The 22,641-nt window shown below is 35.3% G+C and overlaps 1 protein-coding gene across 4 annotated transcripts in view; it reads right to left on the bottom strand.

Moving 5' to 3' along the window:
- LOC150102203 (tRNA (32-2'-O)-methyltransferase regulator THADA-like) overlaps positions 1–22,641 on the bottom strand; it is a 424,395-nt gene that overhangs the window by 52,355 nt on the left and 349,399 nt on the right. For all 4 annotated transcript variants that reach the window (XR_016548929.1, XM_090399010.1, XM_090399012.1 and 1 more), the window contains 2 exons: positions 7,541–7,600; positions 130–242 (listed from right to left, as the gene is read on the bottom strand). Coding sequence is in view for 3 of the 4 variants with exons in the window: in XM_090399010.1 (XP_090255136.1) it covers positions 130–242; positions 7,541–7,600 (173 nt within the window). In the remaining variant the exon portion in view is untranslated. The remainder of the gene's footprint in view (positions 1–129; positions 243–7,540; positions 7,601–22,641) is intronic.

Genomic DNA, 22,641 nt, shown 5'->3' with positions numbered 1-22,641 from the left:
AGGAAATATTTATTTTATCATTGTCAACCATTATTAACTATATATTCAAATATATCAGAACTAACAAAAAAAAAACATAGCACACTAATCAAAAATGTTGTTAAAGTGAAAAAAAAAAAAAATACAAACGTCTTTTCAGGAGACATGAGAATATCTGCAATACAAAGATCTTTCTGTAGTTTTTTCCATAAAAGACACAACATTTCCAAATCCATATCCTCTGTAAACCAATCCACAATAACCTAAAGGGAGAAGAAAAAAAATTTCAATATTTGTTAAATGAAATCTACAACTAATTTGTAAAGGACTAGTTAATCATGTCAAAAATAAAATTATGCCTAGACATGAAACAAACTATCTTTTATACATATAAATTTTTTTTAACACTTCAGAATTTAATTAGACATATTCTATATCTTATGTCTAAGTTGCCCTTGGTTATATTATAAATTAAAGATGCCAAGAAATTATCTTCTTGGTTTAATCCTTAATCCAAGTGTAAGCAAACAAAGTTTGCATGTGAAGTAACTATACAGCTGGGTAACTTGTATATAGAGGCTAATGACTTCACATCATTTGCCTTAGTATCCCATAGTGCAAAGCACATATCCTTACAGACATGTATAATGCTATGCATTATGGGAAAGATCACTACCCAGACTGGTTTCGACTTTTATTGAGGTCTCGTCAGTGGGAACTAGACCCAGAAGTAATATCAAGTTTGGATATATTTAATCCTTTATCCAAATGTAAGCAAATAAAGTTAGTAAAGTAAGTTCATGTGAAGTAAGTTCATGACTGGGCAACTTGTATATAGAGGCTAGACTTCTGCATTACTTCAACCTTGGTATCACTTCTGGGTCTAGCTCCCACTGATGAGACCTCAATAAAGGTCGAAACCAGTCTCGGTAGTGATCCTTCCCATAATGCATAGCATTATACATGTCTAAGGATATGTACTTTGCATTATGGAATACTAAGGCAAGTGATGTGAAGTCATTAGCTTATATATATGAGTTTCCCAGTCATGAAGTTACTTTACATTTTAACCCACACTTGAATAAAGGATTAAACCAAGAATATAATTTCTTGGCATCTTTAATTTATTCTGTTACTGCAGTGAATGTTAATGCAGGGAAAATGTTACTGCAGTGAATGCTTGAAAAAGTCAAAATCAAATTAAAACATTTGCCAGAATCAAACTGCAAATAACCTAATTAAATTTACTTCACATTATCATTTATACCACAGTGATTTTAATCAAATTAAATAGGATATTTCTCTTACTGAAAATTTAAAGCTGGGATTCCCAGAAAGTAGACACCTCTCCTGAACTTCTGTAGGAGAGTTGTCTACTAAATGTGGTGTGAAAAAGTCAAAATCAAATTAAAACATTTGCCAGAATCAAACTGCAAATAACCTAATTAAATTTACTTCACATTATCATTTATACTACAGTGATTTTAATCAAATTAAATAGGATATTTCTCTTACTAAAAATTTAAAGCTGGGATTCCCAGAAAGTAGACACCTCTCCTGAACTTCTGTAGGAGAGTTGTCTACTAAATGTGGTGTGAAAAAGTCAAAATCAAATTAAAACATTTGCCAGAATCAAACTGCAAATAACCTAATTAAATTTACTTCACATTATCATTTATACTACAGTGATTTTAATCAAATTAAATAGGACATTTCTCTTACTAAAAATTTAAAGCTGGGATTCCCAGAAAGTAGACACCTCTCCTGAACTTCTGTAGGAGAGTTGTCTACTAAATGTGGGTATTCATAGTTAAAATGAACTAGCAACACCAGTATGAATAATGTCTTCACAATGTGAACAAAAAGTAACAAAGTAAGTAGTCATTGTATATCATGTTATCATGCGATTCACCAACACATTTACACTAAGCAATAATAGCTGTTTCACTGTGCAAATCATATCATCCCCTGCTGAGAATGACTATTAAATATTACTATGGTATCACATTATAAGAAATGTAAAGAGCACAACCATATAAATGGTTGAAAGAAACATGCCAGAGGAAAAGTGGCTGAAAGACACTCCCCCCCCCCCAAGCTCTCTCTCTCTCTCTTTCTCTCTAATTGCAGTCACAGTTACTTGTGACTGCAATTAGAGAGACAGAGAGGCTGGATAATACTGTACATGACTTTGTGTCATTTCAAAGATATCTAGGGCAAAGACATAATTATGCGAACATGTATTCATAGCAGAATGAAGCTTACTTAGTTGAATAATACCAATTAAACTTATATACAAATATTTAATCATTATCTCCTTGTTGAAGAGCTAAATAGATCAGAAAAATATATGTTAGATGCAGAAATGTCTTGAAAAAAATTTTGTGGGTCTGATATATATATATATATATATATATATATATATAGGAAGATTAATTTACTCGAGTGATATACATTTTTTAAAAAATAGAATGACTAGAAACCGAGAAAAAAGTGAAAACAAAGTTTAATAGCACAACTAGTTTCAGCTTGTATCAGCCTTCTTCAGGTGCACATTAAAAAAGAAATAACCAGTAATAACATAGAGAAAATAACTATAAACACCAGAAAAAGTTAGTGTATATATTTCAACATTGAAAAAGTGTTGAAGTCTGCGCATTCAAAACTGTTCTCTCATTGGCTTCATTGTTGGGTGCATGCATGCATATAGCATCTCGAGAACGTCAGTATCGGATCGTAGCACAATGACAGTCTGAAAGGCTGTAACTCAGGTTGTTGTTGAGATGTAGAGGATTGAGAATGATTTCTTTAGATTCTATTATCTTCCTTTCTAATTCATCACAGCAAAGGAAAATGTTATTAGACTTGTCCAATAGAACTGTATGGCTAAGGTTTTCTTTGCTATAGATCGATTTTTCTATTTGACCAAAGTATGGTATATCACAGTTTGCACCAAATCTGGTAAACACCAGGATATTTAAGGTTGTGATGTTTAGGTTTTGGACGGCTCACAGTAAGGGGCAGATTTTTGGAAGGGGGTGTAAATAAAGTTCTTATGTTGTATATCCTAAGAACTTGGCCAATTTGAATGAGACAGAGCTTATGTATGGTATAGAAATGTTACCTTTCACACTATTGGTCTCTTCATTATGGTGAGCGGGTGGATTTAATAGGAATTTGTCAATTGAGTTCTTTATTAAGTTCTGTCTCATCATCAAGAACAGAGCGAGCACAATGTCCTAGTGTAGAGATGATTCTAAACTTTTGAGGAGGATAATGATGAGATTGACTGTGGAGATATCCGTTGGTATGGGTAAGTTTTCTGTAAATCGAGATTTTTAATTTCTCCGAGAAACAGGTCAGTTTAATGTCCAAAAAAGGAAGAGAACCATTAGCTTCAAACTCAGTCGTAAATTTTATGTTCGGATGTTGATTATTTAGATGTTCTAGGAAGTTCAGGAGAGATTCACAGCCATGGCTCCAAATCAGGAAAATGTCATCAATATATCTTTTCCAAATTCTTGGTTTTAAAGGATAACAGGAGATGGCTTTAACTTCCAGATCTTCTAAATAGATGTTTGCAAGTACAGGTGAAAATGGATTATCCATTGCAAGACCATAATTTTGTTTATAGATGGTATCCTGAAACTTGAAGTATCCTGAGTGGATGCAATGAGTAAGTAAGGCCATGATCTTTTTAGATAATTTATCTTTGAGTAGTAAAAGAACTTTGTCTGTAGGAACATTGGTAAATAAGGAGACCATGTCAAAACTTGCCATGATTTCATCTTCCTTAATAATAATATCTCTTATACATGATACAAAATCTGCAGAGCTTTTAATAAAAGACAATGACTTTCCTGAAAAACATTTGAGAGATTTAGCCAGATATTTGGAAAGGTTATATGTTGGAGAGTCAATTCCTTCTACGATAGGTTGAAGTGGGATATTTTCCTGAAGAATTTTAGGTAGGCCATATAAACATGGAATTAGCAGATGGAGATAACGAAGAGAAAGGCATACGTTTCTAAGTAGTTCAGAGGTTGTTGGTCCAGTTTTGAAGTTCATGGGTGGGATCTCTCTCGAGGATCGATTAAGTGTCACTCCGTAACAATTTCATCATCTTTTGATACTCATTAATGTTAAGAACAACTGTGGTGTTGCCTTTATCTGCAGGAAGAATAATTATATTTTTGCTGTTTTGTGACTTCTTAATAGCCTGCCGTTCTGATGAACAGATGTTATCTGTAGGGGGAGGGGTATTAATGATGAAAATGGATTCAATGTGGAGTAGGTTTGCCTCTTGGGTAGGAAGAAAGGAGGTGGCTTTTTTGATCTTTCTAAATAATAATTCTTTTGGAATAGATCTAGGAGATACAACAAAATTTAGGCCTTTAATGAGGACACTTTTCTCTGCATCGGAAAAATTAAAAGATTGTATCTCCTAGATCTATTCATATAAATCTGGCTAAATCTCTCGAATGTTTTTCCAGAAAGTCATCGTCTTTTATTAAAAGCTCTGCAGATTTTGTATCATGTATAAGAGATATTATTATTAAGGAAGATGAAATCATGGCAAGTTTTGACATAGTCTCCTTATTTACCAATGTTCCTACAGACAAAGTTCTTTTACTACTCAAAGATAAATTATCTAAAAAGATCATGGCCTTACTTCTCATTGCATCCACTCAGGATACTTCAAGTTTCAGGATACCATCTATAAACAAAATTATGGTCTTGCAATGGGTAATCCGTTTTCACTTGTACTTTCAAACATCCATTTAGAAGATCTGGAAGTTAAAGCCATCTCCTCTTATCCTTTAAAACCAAGAATTTGGAAAAGATACATTGATGACATTTTCCTGATTTGGAGCAATGGCTGTAAATCTCTCCTGAACTTCCTAGAACATCTAAATAATTAACATCCGAACATAAAATTTACGGCTGAGTTTGAAGCTAATGGTTCTCTTCCTTTTTTGGACATTAAACTGACCTGTTTCTTGGAGAAATTAAAAATCTTGATTTACAGAAAACCTACCTACACCAACAGATATCTCCACAGTCAATCACATCATTATCCTCCTCAAAAGTTTTGAATCATCTCTACACTAGGACATCATGCTCGCTCTCTTTTTGATGATGAGATAGAACTTGATAAAGAACTCAATCGACAAATTCCTATTAAATCCACTCGCTCGCAATGAAGAGACCAATGGTGTGAACGGTAACATTTCTATACCATACATAAGCTCTGTCTCACCCAAATTGGCCAAGGTTCTTAGGAAATACAACATAAGAACTTTATTTACACCCCTTTCCAAAAATCCACTCCTTACTAAGCCGTCCGAAACCTAGACATCACAACCTTAAATATGCCGGTGTTTACCAGATTTGGTGCAACTGTGATATACCATAATTTGGCCAAATAGAGAAATCGATCGAGTTATGCATTGAAGAACATAAGAGAGACGTTAGTTACGGGAGAACGTGAGCCAGTGCTCTGTTTAGTCATGTTCTGTTCTTGGCCAATTCTAATGAAGAAAACCTTAGCCATACAGTCTATGGGACAAGTCTAATAACATTTTCCATTGCTACAATGAATTAGAAAGGAAGATAATAGAATCTAAAGAAATCATTCTCAACCTCCCTACATATCAACAACAACCCGAGTTGCAACCTTTCAGACTGTCATTGTGCTATGATTCAATACCAGTGTTCTCGAGATGCTATATGCATGCATACGTCCAACAATGAAACCAACGCGAGAACAGTTTTGAATGCGCAGACTTCAATGTTAAAATATACACACACTTACTTTTTGTGGTGTTTATAGTTATTTCCTCAATGTTTTTACTGAAGTTATTTCTTTTTTAATGTGCACCTGAAGAAGTTGTTTTAGCTTGTTGATACAAGCTAAAACTAGTTGTGCTATTAAACTTTGTTTTTACTTTTCTCAGTTTCTAGTCATTCAATTTTTTTTTAAAAAAATATATACAGGGTGTTCGGGATAAATTTGACAGTTTCGTAAGGAAAAAGAAAATCTTCTTTGTATCTATTAAATTTAATGAATTGACAAAAAAACATTACAGGCAGAGTTAATTACAATACTATCAACAAGATTTACTCAAAATAACCACCATTAGCATCGATCACAGCTTCAATTCTGCTTCGGAACCTCGAACAAGCTGATGCTACAGTCTCCCTGGGAAGGGCCGCAAAAACTGTTTTAATTTTATCCATTAACTGGGCTTTTGTATTACTGGAAGTGCGATTGGTGTCTTTTTCAACTGCGCCCCATACAAAATAATCCATGGGGTTAAGGTCTGGGGAGTTTGGAGGCCAAACATTTGGACTGGTGAAGTCGTAGAAATTTTCAGACAACCATTTTTGACTTTTCCCAGAGGTGTGGCAAGGGGCCGAATCCTGCTGCCATACATACGGCCTACCATTGGCTACCCTTGTTATCCAGGGCTTGACTACAGTTAGCAACTCCACGAACAAAGCCCGAATTCCAATGCCAGGGTTCTTCAACACCTGTTCCTGCAGATTTGCGAGGAATTCTGCTGTACGAACGCAATCAGATCGTCTGCTAGGGATCTTTCTTCTTGCTACATCCTCGTAGTCACCATTGCAAGTCTCTAGTTCATGCCTGATTGTTTTTACTGTATTCAGGGAGCATTGGGCAGCAGTCGTAATATCCTTATTTTGATGGCGGGCACGAATCATCATGATACAAGTTATTCTCTTCCATGATTCAGGTGGGTTCCAGCTATCCATCCTTTCTGACATCTTGTATATGAATGAAGAAGGGTCCAAACTTTTAAATGAAGAGAAGTGTGTGTTAATACATGTAACTTACGGAAAAATATAATTAATTATAAATATGTCAAATTTATCCCGAACACCCTGTACATATATATGTATATAAATTATTACTCTCAAATTTTTTTTTTTTTTTGATACTGGCTGAGGCTTCCAATATCAAGTACTCTCTTAAAGTTATATAAATTTACTGATTAACTAACTATTCCCAACAGTGAGAAATGACTTTAAATATGTCTTCACTTTTTTTTCACTATCTTTTTATTTGTTTCAACTCTCTTCACTTTTTTTCAGTAAGCAGCATTTTGTTAATTGATACAATCAGACTCATCTAGAGTCTGGTCAGTCAAGTGGGAAACTCCAGCTATATATCTTATAAATGCCCTGAACTAACTTATAAACTTCAATTAAATTTTCTGTTTCCTGTTACATAAATTCATCCAGGTACAATTAACCAACTTATTTAAAAAAAGTAGCATGATACAATTTCTCTACACACTTAGTGAAATGTCTCTGAATAACTTTTATTCTCTTAACTTGCTTTTGTAAAGCTGTGAGCCATAATGTAATATTCAGCTGATCAGAGATTTGTATAATGTCATCTTAGTTTCCTTTTTAATTTTGTTTATCCTGAAATTATGTACATGTACAAAACCTTAATATTGCTATTCTATTCTTTACATTAGCATTTAATATAAGAATTTAATATGAAATGCATATTTAAAAAATTTAATCTCACCAAAATTGCCAGATTTGTCTGCATGCTAGAAATATCTGTGCACTGAAGTTTTTTCAAAATCTAAAATGATAAAAATAAGTATTGCTATTTTAGCATATGAAATTCATATAACAAAAATACTAGAAACATTTTTTTTTTTAGGCAAAGAGGATTATAAACATGAAATTATAGTATAATATTCTTATAATATTCCTGGAAATGCTATTTACTCTGAGAGCAGGCTGCATTCTTAATAATAATGAATTTTAATAAGATCAAACTGCTCACTTTATGTGCTAATATGATTGTATTAATATGATTCCCTCTGATTCCCTACCAGCCAATGTGGATAAAATAGTGACATCAAATTGCACTTCTTATCCATGTTATTCAATGGGTTTTAGAGCTTCGTATCCAGATTTATCTCGACGTCGTGGCCGGTTGGGGGGGGGTTAATGAACAAAGGGATAAAAATTGCAACTTTTCAATATCCCTTCAGTTTTTCTAAAATTTCTGGTGTTAAGACATTCAGCAATACCTCAGTTAAACTATGAGTAAAACATAAAAGCAATCCTATCAAACCAAAGTGGGTGAATTAAGTTAGTTAAATATACTTGGCCAGTATATATATTAAGGATAAATAGTTGAGGGTTGATCTATCTTCAATTCTTGAACTAATTCAGATATAGAGTGGCGCAGTCTATAAATATAAATTTTCTCTATATTTGTATTAGAAATCAACTAGCAACTATTTTTTAAGTTAAGAACATCGTAATAACTAAATGTCGGATCCATAGTATAGATTGACAAGAAGTAGGATCCAACAGTACCATCATTCTTCCAATTGCACTATGGAGGTGATATGCGTGATCCTTGGGGGGGGGGTCAGAGACTGAGGAGAGAATCTTCCACATCACACAATGTAGATACCCAAGTATACCTATCATATCTTTCTTTTAAAAGCACACTGACAACATCTGCTAGTAGCTCATTCCACAAATTCACCACAGAGAAAGAACTTGACCCCCATTTGTTTCTAACTACATCCATTCTCATTTTATAGGGATGACTTTGAGTCTCCATCCCACTCACCTACCATGACCTGTAAAATCTCACTTGTGTTCATGAAGTAAGATCCCCTTACCAACGTGTTTCTATCATATATCTTTTCTTCTATCTATTACATAAATTTTGAAGACTACATTCTGTCAATATCTGTCTTCATATGCACAATTCTATAGGCCAGATATCATCTTGGGGACTTATCTGCTGATGGATCTTTTCATATGTTCTCCTTAATCCTCTAAATATGGGTAATCATATTTGAAGACAATAGTCAATAAGTGGTCTAATCAAGGCCTCATTAGTGTTCTCTTCAACATTGTAGTTATCAGATACGATAACTTAAGTATCTCAGCAAAGTCGCCCCTAAAATTAACTCTCAGTTTACACTTGCCTTGCCTATTGATTTAACCTATTAATTTTCTCAGAAATACGGATATGTACTCTGAAGGAAAGCAAGTCATTAAAATTATTTCAATTGTTTAGCTTCAGCAGTTTTGTAGAAAACAACTTTAAGATTTTTTACTGCAAAATTCTAGACTTCTCTATGCAGCTAGAATAAAATTATGTGAATGATGGAGAGCTAGATCACATTAAGCAATAAGACTAACTGAACAGTTTTGACCAGTACAAATCTGTCCAACTGACAGAGTTACTGTGCACATATTGACATGTGAAGGTGAAGTAAGATTGTGATCAAAATATGGATAAAAGATTGGCATCAGTTTCTTGACTAAGAAGGAAAGCCAAGTTATTTTCTTTACTTTTATAGTATGAATTTAATCTGGAGATGGAGTTTTACATAGATGATAATTTTCATCAGAAAATAAATCATCTTCAAATTCATATAATGAAAACATTATTAATATATTGCACTCACTGAAATAGTTTTTTTTTTTTTAAACATATGATGAAAAACAGTTACTTCTTTCTAGAGAGTCATGGGAGGTTCACTCAAATGTTCAACATATTTATCATACAGAATCTTAAAATTCTAAAAAATCTTAAAATTTTTAAAAACCTTTAAAATCTTAAAATTTTTTAACTTCCAGGGTTTTTCTGCTCTCGCCTTCTACTCTTTTTATAATCCCATCTAGATTCATCTGATAAAATGCTATCATTAACTTAAATGTCTCTATCGTATCACCTCTTTTCCACCTATCCATCAAATTCTGCACTCCACATTTCTTCACCCTCTTTCCATATTCCTAAGAACTGATAAACTGATATTGTTTTAGTCACTCGTCTCTGAACCCTCTCCAATGTTTCTACATCATGCTGAAAACTAGGTGACCAAATATGAGCACAATAGTCCAAGTGTGGTCTGACCAGTGCTTTATAAAGTGGCACAACCACCTCTTTATCCCTATGTTTTAGAGTACTTCTTATCATACTGGCTCTACTAAGTTCAGTCTTTGCAACACTTGCATTTAGTTATGGAATCCTGCAGAATTGTACTAGATTTTGTTAGAATAACAACACTTGCATAAATTAAAGAGTTGAGATTAATAACTCCAATTTTGATAGCAAGTTTAATGCCACTTTCCTTCGCAATGTAGTTGATATAGGTGCTAAATAACAGTCAAGATAAAATTTAGTAATCTGTGTACTTTTTTACAATAAGGTAACAGGTGCACTAAACCAGGGAGAGTACATGCATAGTGATATATTTAGATTTTGCAAAGCCTTTTGATAGATTACCACATGATAAATTGATAGTAAAACTGGATGGGGTTGGATAACAGATTAGTGCACTGGATTTGGAAATTGGCTATCTGATAGGTATTAGATATTGTGTATGAGAAAGAAATGTCTCAGAAGAGGAAAATCACTAGTGATGTGTTTCAATCGCCTGTTTTAGAGCCATTGATGATTAACTTGTATGTTAATGATACTGGAAAAGGTTTGAATAGGGATATACATTTGTTTTCAGATGATGCAAAACTGGGAAGTTATGAAAAGTAGAGCAGATATTGTGGTTTTATTACAGGACTTGAACAGACTGAGTGAATGGACACAATGTGGCTACTAGTTCAATGGAAAGAAACTGCATGGTTACGCAGACTCCTTCACAGGACAAAATGCAAGCTTGGGTGTCTGGTACAGAAGAATGAGGAATGAAAGAAAGAGTGAACGTGAAAAGCATAAAAATGTGAGAAACTAGTAAAAAAGAGATAGTATTGTATGGATATTCGATGATAAGAGGTATACTTAATGAGAAAGTGATAAAAGCATGTTTTCCAGATGTGAAGATAAAGGATGTTAGTGAAGCTTAAGTTTGCAGAAGAAAGAAGAGAACGAGTTAATTGTTGTGGCAAGCACAAATGATTTGAAAGGTAAGAAATATGCAATGAGAGAAGATATGAAAGAGTTGTTAGAAGAAGAAAAAATGAAGAATAAGAAAGTAAATGTTGTGAGTCAGCTGCCTCAGTATGATAGGACAGAATTAAGAAGAAGGTCATGATTGTCAATGAGAGAATTGTGCAGGATGAATGGTGTGTGCAGTTTATAAATGTGTGGTGTGAATTTGTTGGGCATAATGACCTGTATATGCTTGATATACTGCACTCAAATGGTTTTTGGAGTCTGGTGCTGCTTGAAGAAAGTGTTGTTCAGTGAGAGTTTGTAAGTGCAAAACCAGGGAAACTAGAGATATTAAGGGCAAGCAATCAAGCATGTGTCTACCACCCATGGAAGAAATAAGAGTAAGTATCCACCCCTGGGAAAGATAACTATGAGTGCAGGAATGATTGTGAAGAGCTGGTGCAGTTTCCCAGGTTTCGAATCTGAATGGGCAGATACATTAAGGGTAACTGTGGACCCAAGGGCTGTTGAAATGTATGTACATGAATACCCGAAGTATCAGAAATAAAGGAGAGGAGTTTATGGCAATGGTCAGCTCAACGTGGCCAAATATAATTGGCATCGGCGAGACCAGGTTGTCAGAGAATGTTATAGTTATAGGAGTAGAATGTAATGGATATTATATTTTCAGAGAAGAGAGAAAATAGGGCAGGAGGAGAAGTATTATTAATGACAGCTGAAGAACTTCAATCAACAAAAACAGAAGTTAAGAAAGATTGTAGATCTGATTGAAATGGTTCAGTTGAGGTTGTCTGGTGCGAGATAGAGGCCAATAAAACAAAATGTATTGTTGATTGCTGCTATTGACCTGGGAGTCCATGTCTATAGCAGTCTTGCCTCTGACTAGGCTGTTTGACTTAACATGCATCGGCATATTAGCACAATGAGTGCAGGCTGAGCAATTATCATTGGAGACTTCATCTATGGTGATATAGATTTGAAGGAGGAAAGGACAAAATGGAAATGGAATTTATACAGTTACTAAGGGATAATTACCTGTAACAGCACATTATGGAAGGGACCAGGGGTTTGAGAGTGTTGGAGCTGGTAATAGTATAAGAAGATCTATCTATAACTGCAGTAGCAACTCTACCTTTGATCAGGAAAAGTGACCATGCAGTCTTGTCCTGGGGAGGTTGCTCAACATGTGGAAATTTCAATCAAGAAATGGTTTATGTGGAAGTACAAAGCTGGCGATTATGATGAACTTGGAACAGTGCCATGGCATAAGAAACTACATGGAATAAATGTCATTATTGCATGAGAAATAGTCAAGGATTGTTTCAGCAAGGCAGTATTAGAGTGCATACCTAGGGTTAGTAGAATAAACGGAGTAAGGATTAAGAAGATGATGCAAATAAAAGAAAGCATTGTGGAAGGAATATAAACAAGGTGATCAGCATGCCCATGAGCAGCATAAATCATAAGCAAGAAAGGTAACTAGTATGGGGTAAGAAAGGCTAAATTAGATAATGAGAGAAAATTAGCTAAGCAGTGGAAAGAGGGTAAAATAGTTCCATTACATAAAGGCAGCTCCAAAACAGAAGTAGAAAATTACAGATCAATTAGTATCTCTGGAAAACTCCAGAATGGATGAATAGGAATATGATACTCTATAGGGGACAGCATAATTTTGTAAAAGGTAGGTCTTGACTCGGTAATTTATTCACATTTTATAATAAGGTGACAGCAGAAATGGATAAAGGAAATGGTTCCATGATGATACTGCTGGACTTTTCAAAGGCATTTGAAAGAATATTGCATGAAGAACTATTTCATAAGTTGGAGCAAATGGGAATGGATATGAGCCTGGTAGCATGGATAAGGGGTGGCTGATAGACAGACATCAGATGATGATGTATTATGAAGTGGAATCAAAGTGAATGAGGGTGACTAGTGGAGTGTCCCAATGTTCTGTACTAGGACCACCACTGTTTAATTTGTACATTAATGATATAGTGGAAGATTTGAAGGGGGATATTCAGTTGTTTGCCGATGATGCAAAACTAGGGAGGGCAATAGTTAATAGAGGTGATGTAGATATCTTACAGGATGATTTAAACAAATTGGCAGTGTGGGCAAAGGACAATGGTTGTCAAGTCAATGTTGTAAATTGTAAGGCAATGCACTTTGGGATGAAAAGATTACACACTTCATATCATATTGATGGTACTAGTTTACAGGAAACTGATGAGACTAAGGATCTGGGGATGATGATGGATAGAAATTTGAAATTCAGAGGACATATTGCAAGAGTTGTCAAACGATTACTTGGATGCTGAAGAACACATTGGCAAGTAAAGAGAGGGAGGTTATTATCCCTTTTTATAAGGCTATGATTCAACCACATGTGCACAGATTTGGTCACCTGCATTTCTTGGGGGATAAGGAGGTGGTGGAGAGAATTCAGAGATGAGTGACCAAGTTGGTGATAGATTTGTGGGATATTCCTTATGAGGCTAGACTGAGGGTGTGTAGGTTGCAGAGTTTAGCTAACAGGCAGAGGAGAGGGCGATACAATAGAAAGTTATAAGTTACTAAAGATATTGTGTTGTGTTTTAAGATTGACACAGAAGCAATACATGGGGAGTAGAGGGGAAAACAAGGGGTCACACTTGGAAGTTTCTAAGAGTGTGGTTAGTAAGGGGCAGACTAGGTTCTTTACTTGGAGAGTGGTAAATGGGTGGAAGGGTTTGCCAAAGGTGGCTGTGAGTGCTCCAACAGTGAATAGGTTTAAGGAGATGTAAAATAGGGGGTACGTATTGTGTTAATGGATAGAGTGGGTCTCCCACAATGAGTCTTTTGACTCTGTGTAGTACCCATATAAATAATAATAATAATAATAATAATAATAATAATGTTGAGAGGTGTCAGGTTTCAAAATACAGTTGGAAGAGATAAGAGATCTAGGTGGGGAGGTAATGGCGGATAGGGACCTGAAATTTAGAGGACACTGACTTAAGAAGTAAGGAGATTATATTTCCACTGTATAAGGGTTGATTACACCACATATGGACTAACTTTGCACAGATTTGGTCAACTGGTTTTCAAAAGGATGAAGAGATATTGCAAAGGGTCCAGAGGTGATTGACTAAGGTGGTTTCTGATCTCTGAAGTGCTGAGTATGAAGAAGGATTGAGAAAATGCAATTTACAGAGGCTAGTGGATAGGAGAAATAGAAACATATAAATTGATAAGGGGTATTTATCAGATTAATGTGGAAGAGGTTTTTCATAGAATAGTAGGAGGTGAGAAGAGAACATGAAATCATTCCTGAAAGTTGTATAAGGCAGGTGTGAGGAAGGGACAGAGAAGTAGTATTTTTGCACAAAGAGTGGCGAATTATTGCCACACATTACCTGTGAATGTGGTGACTGCAGAGAATGTGAGTGCATTTAAGGCATCATATAATGAGATGTGGGGTGTAAAGTCCAACTCTACCTCCCCGTGGTGCACCCTGGGGTGTTGGGAATCGTAACCATTATCAGACCTGGACCCAACACCACTAACAAAGCTCTGGCGAACACTTCAGAACCCTAGTCAGGAGAAGTGTATATGTGACTACAGCAAAGATGCCACTACTGCAACAACAGAAATAGCCCGAGTCCTGCGCGGCCTACACTCACCTTTCTACAGCGGCGGGAAGGCACCAAGTGAGGCCAAGGTGCTAAGAATCTCGCAGATGAAAGCAGGCCGCTCTTAAATCTATGAAAATGGCATTTGGTACTCTCAATACTCGAACTTTGGCAAGGACTACAGAATAGATTTATTAATCAAAGAACTAACCAATATCAACTTAGATATCCTGCTAGTGAATGAAACAAAAAGATTGAAAGAACTGACAGCATAGTATGATGACTCACAGATACCACTCGGAGCATCCTCAAACAATGACAAACAAGGCAGAGTGGGCTTCATTGTTAAATTTAAGCTCACCAAGTCGATCCTTTCTTGTAACATAATATCTGAAAGAATTGGAACAGAGAACAATATAACAATAAAATTAATATCCTGCTACACTCCAACATCTGTAGCTGATAATCAAGAAATAGAAAATTTTTACATGAATCCTGAACATGCATTAAATTACAAGTCAACATACACATTTGTTGGTGGTGGTGACTCTAATGCCAAAATAGGATGTGGAAAAGAAAACAAAGTTTATAGGTCCAGATGGCCTGGGAGAAAGAAATAGATGAGGAGAGAGACTAGCTGAATTTGCTGCAGTTGAACCACTCTTTATCATGAACACTTTTTTTCAACAAACGCCCAGGAAGAAGATGGACTTGGCAATCACTGAATGGAGACACAAAAATGAAACTGACTACATTTTAACAGACTGTAAAAGACTGGTACAAAATGTTGGTACAATAGGTGAAACATACTTCAACATAGATTCTGACCACAGACTCCTCAGAGCCATTCTAAGAATAGGTCACAAAAAAGAACAACATATCAGGGCAACATCAAACCACAAAAGACAACCCAAACAAACAGACTACAACAAGTTCAGGAAGTACATAGAAGAGACCAGATGGACTATTAAGAACTGTTACATAAACGATGACTATATTGAATTTATTCATAAATTCAAAGAGTGCAAGAAAAAATCAGAAATTCTTGTGAAACAAAAGAAAAGAGAATGATTTTCATCTCAAACTACAGAATTACTGAAAAAGAGAAAAGAACTGAAGAAATCTGCAGGAAATTTTCTAGAATACAAAATTATCTGTAAGTTACTAAGGAAAAGAATTCCAGAAGACCGCAATGCTTTCAGAATACAAAAACTAAGAGAAACAGAGCAGGCAAATACCAGCCTGAAAAAAAATAGAGAAAGACGTAAATTTTAAACAGTCAATTCCATTTACTTTACAGGATCAAAATGGAGAAAAACATACTAATAGAAAAAGGATAGAAAAAATTGTGCAGAATTTTTATAATGATCTTTATGCAACTAAGTTCCAAGTGTCAGAACCTATCATTCCAAAACCAAGCAATATACTAGATGTACTTCCAGAAGAAATAGAACATGCCCTTAAGAAAATGAGTAAAGGTAAAGCCTCAGGACTTGATCATGTTAAGACTGAAGAAATCCAACAAGGTGGACCAACTATATTCAAAGCCTTGGCTGCCAGATTCACGTGGTACTTCAAAGAAAGAAAGATTCCAGAGGAATGGAAGACCTCAAAAACCATATTCATTTTCTATTCAAAAAAGGGAACAAGGAAGAAATAAAAAATTATCATCCAATCTGTCTACTCTCTCACATACATAAAATCATGAACAGAGTAATACCAAACAGAATCCAAAACACTCTCGAAGACAACTCCAGTAGAGAGCAGGCAGGATTCAGAAGAGGCTTCTCCACGATAGATCATATCCAGGTCATTTCACAACAGAAAAATGCAGAGAATACCGAATCCCTCTATGTTTCCTCTTTATTGATTTTAAAAAAACATTTGATACCATAGAACACAATGCAGTCATCAGTGCCTTACTGGAAATAAATGTGGACCCTACTTACATCCACATGATAAAAGAACTTAACAAAAATCAGACACACAAATAACCCTATTTGATCAACCTATAAATATAGATATAAAGAGAGGAGTCAGGCAAGGCGATGTGATCTCACCAAATCTATTTACCAGCACTTTGGAATACATTCTGAAAACAAAATAGACCTAAATGGAGGAATAAGCATAGATGGTGAAAAACTACAAATCCTTATGTTTGCCGATGATCAAGTACTGATATCCCACAACCCAAAAAACCTAGAAAAATGATGAAAAATATACACAAACAGCAGTAAGATAGGCTTAGAAACGAATCTAGAAAAAACAAAATGGATTAAAAACATCTACACAAGTGACAGTCACCTATGTATTAATAGCATCCCTATAGAGCAAGTCGACTCCTACAATTACTTAGGACAAACAATAAAAATGAATAACGATTTATCTGTAGAACTAGCAAAAAGAAAGAAAGCTGCATGGCTATCATTCAACAAACTAACAGACTGTGGTAAAATATACGAAAGCAAGATGAGATGGGCGGGTCACATAGCCAGACTCAGGGATAACAGATGGACATATAGAATACTCAACCGGCAACCAAGAATAAAGAGAAAACGAGGAAGACCACCTACAAGATGGGAAGATCCATTAGAGAAATCTATGGGTATAACATGGAAGAAAGAGGCTCAAAATCGAGATCATTGGAGGTATCTTTGTGACCTGTACTCATGGAGAAATCCCGAGTGAAACACAGGTCCATCAAGGTAATAATGAGATGTATATGTAAGACAGAGGGACCTCCCATGATAAGTCTGACTTCATTGAGGTCTGGTGATGATAATAATAATGTGCACCCTTCCTCTCACACTTGCCTGTACTTCCTTCTAACTTATGACTCAATTAGAGACTATGTATTGCTCGATACTATGTCCCATTTACACCATTTAATTGTAGTGTTTTGAATAGCTTTTCTCTTGGCACCTTGTCATATGCCTTTCTAGATGCATAAAACTTAAATACGGCCCTTGGTATATTCCCATGATTTCTCAACTGTCTTAAAGTGACAATCTGTTCCTGACAACCTCTATTTGGTCTGAATCCTGCTTGTTTTCTCTAAGTTTCCTTTCCACAATTTTTCATAGTCTCAAGTATGATTACATAATTCTCACAAGGAACATACTTAATAGGGAATTGAATTCCTCTGTAATTCTCACATTCAGTTTTATTTTCCTTTTTAGAGATGGATGATATGGGGGGGCTCTACTCTATTTATCTGGAATTCAACCTTATGACCAGGCCTTATGAATTATGCAGTGTAGTCAGTGAGTAAAACTTTTATACTTCCATATTTCCATATGCCTCCGTAGCGCAATTGGAAGAACGAGGTACATTGCGCCCTTCGATTGGATAAGGCTTGAGTTCGATTCCCGTCGTGATGGGAGGAATCTTTATATGGACCTTTTCAACTGAAGGTGAGTTAGCCGATCTCATACGGAGGTAGCAGGGTTTTTTTCTCCCAGAAACTCGGATTTTTCATCCCGCATACAGACTAATCGGCCCTTCAGAACACACGCAATTTACAGACAAAAGATACTCGTTGTGGTGGTGGTGGGCAGTAGAGTTATACACTAGGTGTCCTCCTGCAATGAGTCTTTGGACTCCTTGGAGGTGCCATGAATAATAATAATAATATTTGAGCATTTCTGGATAAATATCACTGACTTCAGCTGCTTTCCACATTTCAGGTATTTTATGGCATTTTTAGCTCAAGTATTGATATATACTCCTGATTGTATTCCTTTTGAATGTTTTCCACCACTATGCTGTTACTCCTTGTTTCATTTAGCAATTTTTTGAAGTAAATTTTCTCCTGTAAACTCTGGTTTTTCATCCCCCCCCACACACAGGCAAATTAGTCATCAGAAAATGCAGTTTACAGACAATAAATACTGTTGGTGGTGGTGGTGATGGGCAGTAGATGGCATTGATTGTAGTTCAGTGTAGTAGGAGAATTAAGTAATAGGGGAGATGATGAGGTGTGTAGCAGAGTGGAGTAGAGTGTCCTTCCATGATGAGTCCTTGAAGGTGTAACGTAATGATGAATGCTCCAGATATTTAGAATATATCTTTATCTTCAGTTTTCACATCACCTTTATCATCTCTGATTCCTTTTATGGTACTAACCTTCTTCCATTTCTAAGCTTTTTTAATAGTCTCCAGAATATTTTGCCACCTTTCTGATATTTACTTTCTACATTCAGTTCTGTAGAATGTATCAAGAACATGATTAAAAAGGCTTCATTTTCTCATATTCACTGAACCTGATGTATTATTTTTGTTATCTTCATATTTGTATGGTGCATCCTGTTCATCCATGTGAGGCAAATTTATGTGAACTAGACTTTGTACATACCTAGATAGGCAACTTATAGGAAACTTCAACTATGGGAACATAGATTGGAATGGGGTTAGTTGTTTGGAATTAGTTGTTTTTTATGAGTGTGTGATAGACTGAGTTATTCAGATTTAAGAAAAACTTGTATATTTGCATTAAAGTAGATTGTTGGTATGTTGCCAATCAATAGCAGAACAATGGCAACCAAGATGTCTTTGATGGGCGAATTGAATATGCTAGATTTTGTTCAGTGTAGCAAGTGGGAGATATATTTGTATGAAAGAGGTTGAAGGATTTGTGAAGGAAAGTGAGACTAGTGAGCGGATATGCAATGAGTGTTTTGAGAGTGAGTGCTAGTTGTGTGGAGAGAGAGTAAAACATGTGACACTGGAGTAGAGAATATTGAGAGAAGTCTGGAAAATGTTAGTGTTGGCAATAACATTGACAATGCAGTCGTGGAAGATCAGGAGAATGAAGATGATCATGTAAACGACCTGTTTCTTTCTTGAGGTCACCATCATTCTCCTGATCTTCTAGCACTCCACTGTCAACATTATTACCAACACTAACATTTTCCAGACTTCTCTTAATATTCTCTACTCCAGTGTCACATGTTTTACTCTCTCCACACAACTAGCACTCACTCTCAAAACACTCATTACATATCTGCTCACTAGTCTCACTTTCATTCCACAAATCCTTCAAAAAAACTTCTGTGAAGTGATAGAAAATTTAGGATCAAACTTGTGTGTTTTATTTTTCAGTATAGAACTTTACTAACACTTAGTTGATAGGATTTATATAACTATCTGCTAAGGGATACACAATACATATTTATAATGGTGTAGTTTACATGATGGGCAGAGATAATAAGAGAAAAAAAAGGTGGTAGGTAAGAAACAAGACTTTATGATTAAATGAGAGAAAGAGAGCAAGGAGCAATTTTTTAGTAATTCTATGATAAGAGAAGTACCTAATAAAAATGTGACAAAATCTTGTTTCCCTAATGTGAAAATTAATATTATTAGTGAAGCTATCAAAATGCAAAAAAGACAAAAGAATTTATTGTTTTAGCAAGCACTAATGAAACTGCATGAGAAATGATATGAAAGAGTTACTGGAAGAAGCAAAAAATAAGAAGAGTGCGAGGATGAAGATCTGCTACCATACTATGATAGAGGTGAAATGAGAAGGAAGGCAATGATTGCAAATGAATCAATGCACAGATTGTGCAGAAAGAATGGTATGAAGTTTGTAGACATATGGATTGAATACGATGGAAGGACTTATATAATGTTGATAAAATGCACTTAAATGGATTCAGAGTTAGGTGTTTGAGAAAACACCTAACTCTTTGTTCACTGAGTGTGGAAGTGCAAGTCAGGAAAGCTCAAGTTTTTAGGGAAGATGCAGACATGTATGTGCCTATGAGAATGACCAAAAATGTAGAATTTAGTCTATCAAGTGACAAACTGAATGAGGTAGTCAATACAAGGTGTAAAGGTAGTTGGAGGAGGGTCGAGAGGAATGATACAGTTTATGTATACTAATGCTAGAAGTATCAGGAATAACTGAGAGGAGTTTTTGGCATTGGCATAATTTGCCAATGCCAAAATAAATGCCTATAAGTTTTAGCAACCTTGCTAAAAATTATAGGCATTAACAAGTTTTGGCTGATAGCTGATGATGTAGTTATAGGGACAGATAGAAAGTGGAAGGATCATAGTGTAGAGAAGACAGAATGAGAGAAGGGATGATGCTGATGATAGCAGATGAACTGCAGCCGAAAAGAGAAAGAGAGATCAGAAAGACAGGTGGATGGCAATCTGGTGTGAGATAGAGCCCAATAGGATAAAATATACAGTCAGTTGATACTACACAATAAGAATAGCAAGAGATTATTAATTTCTTCTTTCAATATGCATTTATTTCATTTATTCTTTCAATATGCATCAATGCTGTATTATAATTCCTTTCTGACTCTCTAAGTATTAGTATGATAATTGTTGTAATCTTACTGATGTAGACACTGCTTTCCTCAACTTGTTTTGTATATACATATGTTAACCTATAGTTATATATTTATGTACTGCTGAAACCTCTGCAGTAATTTTGTTTATATGTGGATACTGGATCACTTAACATACATTTTGTGTATGCATCTTATTTACTACTTTATTTTTCGAATAATCATGTAGTGCTGTAGGACATCTTACCTATTTGTGTACTTTATGTTTATATGTATTCTAAATTCTGTTTCTACTGCATTGCTAAATTTAATTTTCATCCATGCATATTGTATAATAATCTCTTTTTGCCTATTTTTGTACTGCTATAAAGGCATCTATTATAATTTTACATATATGTAGATACTGCATTCCTTGGCTTAGTGTTTCATATATTATGTATTAACTTATGTTGTTGACTATTTTTGAACCATTGTAATACCTCTGACCCAGTGTGTTGCTGTGCCCTCTGCAGCAGTTCTGTTTACCTAGAGATGCTGCTTTGTGAAACTAGATCCTTGTACAGACATATTGTTTACAATTCTGTAAATGCTAATGTTGTAACCTTTAGTATGGCACAGTATGACCTTTGTAATTTTTGTGCCAAATAAACTATAAACCAACCAACTCTCGTCTCCTGAGATTTTTATTTAATGAGGTCAAAGCACCTTATGGCAACTTGTTTAGGCAAAATATTTATAAGCTCTGTATTACTTCACCCTTGGCATTTTTTTAGGTCTGGCTCCAACTGACAAGACCTCAATAAAGGTCAAAACTGGTATGGGTAGTGACCATTACCTTAATGCATAGCATCATACATCTCGCAAGGAAATGTGCTTCGCATTAGGGGAAAATTCTAAGGAAAGTGATCAGAGTTTACTCCACCTTTACAACGCGATGCACTACGTGCAGCTGCAAACTTGACTTACTTGTCTGTTTGCTTACTTGGGAAAAAGGATTAAAAAACCTAGCTTATAAAATTGCTTGGTATCTTCATAATATATACCCAAGGTAAAAAACCTTTCTACAGAGTTACTTGTATTTACAGAGGTACTTACAGAGGTACAGAGTTACCTGCCATTCCACACAAATGAGGATGAATATGAAATTGGTGATATGGATATTAAAGTGACTGATGGATAGATACCAAAAAAAAAAAGTTGTATACAGAGGAGTAGAATCCAAGAGAATGCAGGTGATACACTGTGTTTGGACCACTAATTTAATTTGTACATAAACGATAAAGGAAATGATATGCAGGGAAATATTCAATTGTTTGCTCATGATACAAAATTGGGTAGCATAATAGTCAATTAAGGTGATGTAGAATTTACAGGATGATTTAAACAGTCTGACAGTGATGGGCAAAAGATGCCAGTTTAATGTGAAAAGTGTCAAGTTACGTATTCTGGTAGAAAGAGATTACAACTGTGATGAAAAATGATTACCACATTGAAGGAAACTGTACTCTGGGAAACTGATGAAGCTAAAGATTTTGATTTGATTGTAGACAGAAAGTTGAAGTTTACAGGACATCTGTTAAGTTGGTCGGGGGGGGGGGTGCATAGGATTACCTAGTTATTGAGCAATACACTAACAAGCCAAGATGAGGGTGTTATCATTTCTCTTTAAAAGGTCTTGATATTTCCAGATCTGAAATACTGTGCTCAAGTCTGGTCACCTGGGTTTCTTAGGGATGAGTAAGTCGTGGAGATTTGAGAGGTGAATGACCAAGATGGTGAGTTTTGCAAAAATTTGTTCATAGGCATAAAAATGGGG

The sequence above is a fragment of the Typopeltis vanoorti genome, chromosome 10 (genome assembly GCF_054136105.1).
Source record: "Typopeltis vanoorti isolate ZY-2024b chromosome 10, IOZ_Tvanoo_1.0, whole genome shotgun sequence".
NCBI classification, from domain to species: Eukaryota; Metazoa; Arthropoda; class Arachnida; order Uropygi; family Thelyphonidae; genus Typopeltis; species Typopeltis vanoorti.
The sequence above is the reverse complement of the archived record's forward strand: the minus strand, read 5'-3'. Positions and strand labels throughout refer to the sequence as shown.